This window comes from Galeopterus variegatus, unplaced genomic scaffold (assembly GCF_000696425.1).
Source record: "Galeopterus variegatus unplaced genomic scaffold, G_variegatus-3.0.2 Scaffold5562, whole genome shotgun sequence".
Lineage (NCBI taxonomy): Eukaryota > Metazoa > Chordata > Mammalia > Dermoptera > Cynocephalidae > Galeopterus > Galeopterus variegatus.
In genome coordinates, this window is record NW_007731673.1 from 7,883 (window position 1) to 15,188 (window position 7,306).

General features: G+C 51.2%; 1 protein-coding gene across 1 annotated transcript; it reads right to left on the minus strand.

Moving 5' to 3' along the window:
- Positions 1 to 540: 540 nt before the first annotated feature.
- Positions 541 to 7,298, minus strand: NXNL2 (nucleoredoxin-like 2). The gene is made up of 2 exons (XM_008589635.1): positions 7,219 to 7,298; positions 541 to 1,151 (listed from the first exon to the last, which is right to left on the minus strand). Exons 1-2 carry the CDS (start codon positions 7,284 to 7,286, stop codon positions 983 to 985), a joined length of 237 nt encoding a protein of 78 aa, XP_008587857.1. The 5' UTR covers positions 7,287 to 7,298; the 3' UTR covers positions 541 to 982.
- Positions 7,299 to 7,306: the final 8 nt, after the last annotated feature.

The following is a 7,306-nucleotide window of genomic DNA, read 5'->3' on the forward strand; positions in this document are numbered from 1 at the left end:
ACACTATTCCTGGGGCCTAGTGGGTGGGAACAACTTTGCTCCAAGTCCCCAGCTTAGGACCCAGCAAACTCGACTGGTTTTGCAGATGGGAACTGGGCTAGAACTGGGTATCCAGTATTTTCACAATTCCAGTGGAGCAGATCAGAATGACGTTGGAAAGGAAGGTGAATGGCTGCCCACGTGGCTGCCCAGCCAGGGCGCAGGTGGGGGCGTGGGTGAGTTGAACCGCTCTCTTCTTACTGTTAGCAAAATCGGATGGTGGTTTTTTGCTTACGTGGATGGATTACCAACTTCTAGGAAATGTTGAGGTTTGATCTTTGAGCCGTGAATGTGTAGCTGTGAAAATTTCATTTCTTTCTAGGATATTACAATGCTATCAAAAATAAGTGTGAGAAAAGAAAAAAAAAAATTCCAAGAACACGCAATTAAAAACTACCACCTCTGACAAAACAAAGGGCGTAAGGATGGTATTTCCCAAGGGGCTCATTTTCCTCCTACTGGCACCTGCTTTGGAATGAGAAAGAAGGAAATCAGAGCTGCTCAGGGTGGAAATAGATTTGTTTATTAAAGCACACAGTCTGCCAACTTTAAATATAGGTGTGAAAGCATACCATTAACATAGATAGGTCACCAGAAAACAGAACAATAAATATATCATTTTACATGAAGAGACTGTACGAATTAATGTTTTGCATAGATTTCCAACAGCTCAGTGTAAATATATGAGGGTCCTTCCTGAAGCGCAGGTGGACAAGGCTATGCAAAGAATAATAAAAATGGCTACAAACAAGGCTGCAGAGTCAAAATGAGAGCACGTTTTCCTGAGCAACATTCACTCTCTGCTGCAGCTTAGAGCTTCTGCTCTGAAGGAAAATGAAATCACTGCAGCAGAGGAAGGAAAGCAAACACGCTCCCTTTTTCTCCCTGGGTGTTTGTGCCATAGGAGAAGCTGTTGTCCTGGGGCTCTGAGATCCCTCCCAATTCAACCAGAGAAATTCTGGAGAACCTCGGCCGCCTCCACCCAGGTCTGGAAGCAGGCCAGGCCCCGCTCCCGGATCTGCTTGCATCCTCTGTGGGTGATGACCTCCCCGTTCTGTTTCACAATCACAAGCTTGGGGAGGGCCGTGATGTTGTACCTCTTCTTCAGTTCGCTGTGGGAGAGAAGAGGGGTATCAAAGGGTCAGCACTTCCGCACACACGCCTGCAGGGAAGGGGCTCCTGGGACTGGCTGACAGCATAGCCCACGGCAAGGAAACCACCCAAGCTTTGACCCAGCCCGCTGCCCAGCTCCCTCCTGTTAAGAGGTGAGTTCCTTTCCTTCTCCTTAGCATAGTTTCTAAGCCAGTCCTGTCCCAGAGAACTGTCTGAGATAAAGGGACTGTTCTGTATCTGTGCTACCCAGTGCCATAGCTACCAACCTCATACAGCCGTGGAGCCCTCCACACGTGGCTAGTGTGCCTGAGGAACTGAATTTCTCATTTTTACTAACTTTTAATTTAAATTTAAGGAGCCACATGTGGCCGATGGCTACTGTATTGGACAGTGCAGTTCTAAACCCACAAATAAACCCGATTATTTTTTATCATTGTCCACATCTCAAGAGGTTGAAAAATATCAGGCATATAGAACAGTAATATTCAAAATTCCATGAGTTCCAAATAAAGCCAAAGCTTTATTAGACTGTCCTCCCTACAGATTCAATGATGCACTGATTAACATTATTACGGATGGAACATTTCTTAGCTACATTTTCCCACCATTTGTAACCCCGTGATTGGCCTCTTTACAAAACTATTTGTATTCATTTAGGGAAAGAAGCATCTGCCTTCTTAGTTTTGCAACTCTCCCCACAACCTTCACCGGGATTACCTCCCTCAAGACAGGGCAGCTGAGTGGAAACCTCTCTGCTGTGTACCACCGCCAGGTTGCAAGGGCCTCTCGGTAACAGTAATCTGATTGCCTCGATCTGTCACCCTCAGGATTGTGAGCCTAAGTGGAAGGAAGAAGGCACTTGAGACCCTCCTATTACCAAATCTGCCCCTTCACCTGTCCGCTTGGTCTTCCTACTGATTTCTGGCACCCAGGTCAAAGACAAACCTTCCCTCACGCAGGAAAAAATACTTAGTCCCCTACACTCAGAAAAGAGGGAATACTCTTTTTAAACATCTATGAAGCAGTGACAAAACCGATCATGTTCTCGGTCACAAAAGCAGTCAATAAATTTCAAATGATCAGTAGTGTACAGCTCTCTTAATCAGACCATAATGTAATGAAATTGGAAACCAATAAGAAATCATTTTTAAGAATGAGTTTAAAAATGAAATAACCGCATGTTATATGTGTAACAGCGATGCAGGTTATGAAAACATCCACAGCACTTTCCCTCTGGATAGCAGGGTTTTTTTCCACGGCAGCAGGCATGAAAGCGTGGCAGGGGAAATGGCCCTCTCTACTGTTTTATGATCCTGCACAACACCTGAAATTGGAAATGCCTAAGAAATTAGCTTTTCCCAAAAGCAAAACCAAAAACATGAAGAAACGGGAAACAACCCAAACAGCTCTTTGCATAAAGACTGTAGCAAAGTGACCCGCGGCCCAATATAACTCTTTGGCAGTTTGAGCAAACCGGTTATTTCAGCGCCTGCACTTTAGGCAGTGGGATAAAGGGGCAGGACAGCACCCATCACCTTTCAGAAAGGCAAGCAGATGATCTGGCTGGGGCCAGGCCCAGTGGGGCTCTGTCAACCCCAAGGCCATGGGTAGTCCCTGGAGGGTGTTTGGTGGGTAGTGAGGGGTCAGGACGCCCACAGCAGCAGCGTCACACCCAGGTCTGACTCAGCATCTGCATTCTTGACAGATTCGCAGGTGATGCTGGTCCATAGGCCATCCTTGGAGCAGCACCGTCTGGAGCAGCATGGGGTCCCCAGACCAGCGGCATCAGAATCACATGGCAACTGGTGAGAAATGCAGTCTCCCCACCTCTGACCCTGGGTGGAACCTGGTGGTTCATGCTTGCTCAGGGTTGCCGGCCCTGCTGGAGCCTCTCAGAGCTTTCTGCATCCCCTCCACTGACTAGGAGGAGGGAGGGGAGGGCAGGCGGACAGGGGAGGCTGAGAACAGTGCCCTCCACAGCACGGGTAGGAGGCCTGTGGTCTGCTACTCAGCAGTACAAGAATGGGTAGCTAATAGACTCAGAACCAGTGAGGCTCTGCAGAACACTTGCCTGGGTTCTAGAAAAGAGGAAAGTGTGAGGATGTGCAGTCTGAGACACAGCAGGCATTCTGTCATCATAAAGAGACTGGATATGCTAGGCAGCCACTCTGCAGCCTGAGCACGAAGCAGATATGGCAGAAGGAAAGGCACGAAACTGCATGCTTCGGGGCTCCAGCCTCCCGTGAGACAAGCGCCTGGCTGCTGGGTGTTTCATGTAAGCCATTCTGTAACATTTATTGTTTAAGCTCTCAGACTTGCCGTTGTTGCTGTTGTTTCAATCACTTGCAACATTAAATCAAGGCCTCACACAGCTGACATCCAATACCAGCCTCAGACATCCAATACCAGCCCTCACATCTCCACCCCGGCAGCCGCTGGGGAGAAATGTAACCTTGGAATCTCACAGGAGAGGCAAATAACCAGCCTCCTCGCCTGAAGTCATCTCAACCCCCTCTGGGCGCTGAACTGTGTCCAAAGAGAATAGAAGGCGCTTTGGAAGTCACGGTAACTCAGGAATACTTGAACCATTTCAGGAAAATCCAAGAGCCCAGTTCTTCCTTGTCCTCAGGACTGTTGCAGCCTTAGTCTCTGCCCTCACCTACCCCAGCTATGTTCCTGGCATACCCACGCTCTGGTTGCCATGGAAACTTCTGGCTCCTCTCTTTCCACTCCAGCCAGCTGCAGACTGTTGCCAAGCAGATCTCTCTGTGGCTTTTGCTCACTTGGCCCAACCACCCATCCAACCTGAGCCTTGTGGGTACCAAGAACTGTCCAGCTCTATCCTGTTGGCAACAGGAACTCAGCAAACCCCTGGAGAGGTGGAGCAAGGGGTGGCCAGACCAGATCTGTCTCTGAACCAAGAGCTAATTAGATGAGGACACTGAGGCCTAGGCGATCAGTTAGGGGATTATTCTAACAATCCAGCGCCCAAATGAAGGAAGTAGCAATGAGAAAGAGAAGGACCTGGGAGCCACAGAATTAGTGGACTCAGTGGATGAGTCGAGTCCAGAGGCCCCGGGAGGGAAGCAGCTGGAACCCAGGGCTGGAGGGAGGCAGGCAGTGGAAAGATAGAGTCAGGCATGAGCACTGACTCTTCCCCACTAAGCCCAAAGCTTTCCCCAAGCCCTTCTCAACCCAAGAAATGAAGTCCTGGCCAGTTTTCTTTCCATCAAATTTAACTTGTCGGTCTGGAAGTCGAGGTATTCCAGCACCGGCCTTGGCCAGGGAGTCAGCAGTCAGATCTTGAGCAGGCAGGAGGAGGGACGGGCCCCCTCCAGTCCTCCTCAGGGTCCGCAGACATTCCAGAGCCAAGTAGGGAGAAGGTTGTTATGAGACAGTCATTATAAAATCATATAAAATCATTGTAGACCGTGTCTCTTGTAACAGCAGCCTGTGACGGGAACTCATGCTGGTGAATTTAGAACTTGTTACTTCATTCCTGGACAGATAATGAGTTTTGCCCATAAACCCAGTAAAGAAGGGAAGGAAGATGGGACAGAATGAAAGCTCGCCCTGAGGGTCAGCACCTGTCACCGGCGCCGTCCCTACATTAAGAATCCTCTCAGCCCACTTGCACCTGGGCAGAGAATGGACACCTCCAGCCGAGTGCCCACATCTCTAGTTTCAGGGTATCAGTAAATAGCTGCCTCTCTGGGCTGAAGGCGGCACTGGGTGCTGTGTAGTGTGGGGGGCACTGGAGAGCCAACATCCAGGCAACTCTGAGGACAAGGTGAGAGCTCCAGACGCCTCCTCCCTGCAGGTGCCTCCAGCCATGCCACGGGTAAACCCAAGGGCGCCACAGAGTGATATCTTCAGAAGCTACTTTTCCTCTCCTCCTCCCTCAACTCAGGTGGTGCACCAGGAATCTGGCAGATGCCAGGTGACGCACTTAGGCCTCTGCAGGAAGGCAGCAGGGGGTCACATCACTACCCACCTACCATGTGGAGTTCCTGAGCCACACCTCTCAATAGCACCAGCTACACAGCCTTGTGTTCTATACAAGTTAACAACTTCCCAAAATGCCTCCCGAATGCTAGGTACACGTTTTAGTTGTTCCTGGTGGTGGCTATTTCCATTTTGCTCGTGATGTGACCCCACAAATCCAGGCTGGGAGAAGCAGAATTTAGGGCATATCTCCAACAATTCCCACAGAATATCCCACTTCTTAACTTATACATGGCAGCGACGGGGTTAATGAGGTTCAGTCTGGAAAGGACTAGGGACAAACAGCTAAATTCACAAAAAGAAAATCCCCTCTGAGGAGGAAGGCCGAAATGGCCAGAGCGCAGGGCCACCCCATGCCCACAGCTGCTCATCCGCTCCAGCTGGAGTTCAGAGACTCTGGACAGATCATCAGGGGACACAGAAGAGAGTTTTACAAGGCCTCAAAAGTGACACGCTTCTGAGCAAGTCTGCGAGTCCATGTGCCGCTAGGGACTGAGGCTCACCCCCCACCTCCTCCGAGAGGAAGTGAGCCAGGGCAGAAAGACAGCCCAGAGGTAGGAGAGCTGGACTCTGCCTCAGCGACAGCTGTGATACAGGGCAATAGACCAGAGTGCTGGCACACAGCCAGCGACAACAGCCCTTTCATGTCTCAGGCCAGCCTGGCAACAACCACTGGATGTATCACTATGCTGAGCAATAAAATCACTTGCCTCGGCACCCCAGGGTAAATCCCAGAGCTGGGCTCCAGCCTAATGACTACCACCGTTACCGTCTCACTTTCAAAACAAAGTGTGTTCTCTCAAAAGCCACGTATAACTAGAGTGCTAAGCAAGTCAAATCGTATTTTAAAGCACACCACTTGAAGTGATTCTATAACAGATCTCTGCAAAGTAAATCAACCGTCACTTGGATTTAGTAGCAATAAGACTTTCATCACCCTGGTGTGAGGGGGACCTCCAGGCAGCAGGTCACCCACGTCAAAGGCAGAGCCTTCCTGCCTGGACCGCCCCTCTCATCACTCAGAATCACCAAAAAGCATGTGTTTGGGCGAATAATCAGAGTTCTTCCACTTAATTAGTCTTCTGTGGAATTTTCCAAAGTTAGCTTCCATTTTACATTTTTCAGAAGAAATGTCATCTCAAGATAATTAATTTGGGGGGTAATGCCACAACTGAATGATAGTTCCCAGAGAAATGTGAGGCCAGCCTCTATAGCAAAACCCAGAAATTCACGCTAGCACCTACTAGGAGGGTGGCCGGGAAAATGAGCTTTATCAAGTGTGATTTAAGCCTAAGTTTGGACTCTTACGCCAAAGGAGACCCAGGACGCTGGACAATGCGTAGCCCTGCCATAGTTTCCCCCAAAGCGCCCCAGTCTTCCTGCTCCCCTCCTGGAGCCCACGAGCACTGAGCTGACCTTCTAGTGCATTCACAAACTCCGAAATCCAGCACAGCTGAGGGTCTAAAGCAAGGGAGGGGCCAAGGTCCCTTCAAAGAGGACATTTTTGTCACCTCCGACTTCTGCCTGGTTCTTCCTATGTTTGTAGTAATGAAATTTACAGTAATAAATTTTACGCCTGTATAGTTACGAAACTCCATCACTGCCAGTTAAAACGAAACCGCGAGGTGGGCCGGCACCCGAGGCCCTCCCGGCGCCTTCCCCACCGCCGGCACTGCGGGTGCCTGTCACCGTTCTGGTGGCCTCCCGGGTCACCCCCGCCTGCCCCAGACACGGGGCGGTGGTCTTCCCCGTGGCTCCCGCCCACTAGCCCGGGGTCTGCAGCATCAGGACCGCTCGGGGCTCCTCACGATGCAGATGCCCGGAGCCCCGGCCCTGCGGCTGAGTCAGAAGTTCCGGGGGGCAGCGTCGTGCTCCACGAGCCCCGCTGGGGGTTCTGACGCTCCGGGTTTGCGAACCTAGTCTGAGCCCCCCCGTTCTTGAAGGGAAGTCGAAGCAGGCTGAGGTGTGCCCGAGCCGAGCCCCGGCCCGGAGGCGGAGGTGCGCGGGCACAGGCGGAGGCAGGACGCGGGAGACGCGCCGGCCGGCCCGGCGCCCACTCACCGGCGCTGGCGGTCGTGGAAGGGCAGCGCCGGCCAGGCGCCGTGCAGCTCGCGCATGAAGTCCCGCATCTCCTGCGCGCCTGCTGTAC

Excerpts from the sequence above, each read along its gene's own strand:
- NXNL2 (XM_008589635.1), bottom strand. The coding sequence starts at position 7,286 with ATGCGGGACTTCATGCGCGAGCTGCACGGCGCCTGGCCGGCGCTGCCC. Across the intron at positions 1,152-7,218 it reads TTCCACGACCGCCAGCGCCG|CGAACTGAAGAAGAGGTACA; the intron begins GTGAGTGGGCGC and ends TCTCTCCCACAG.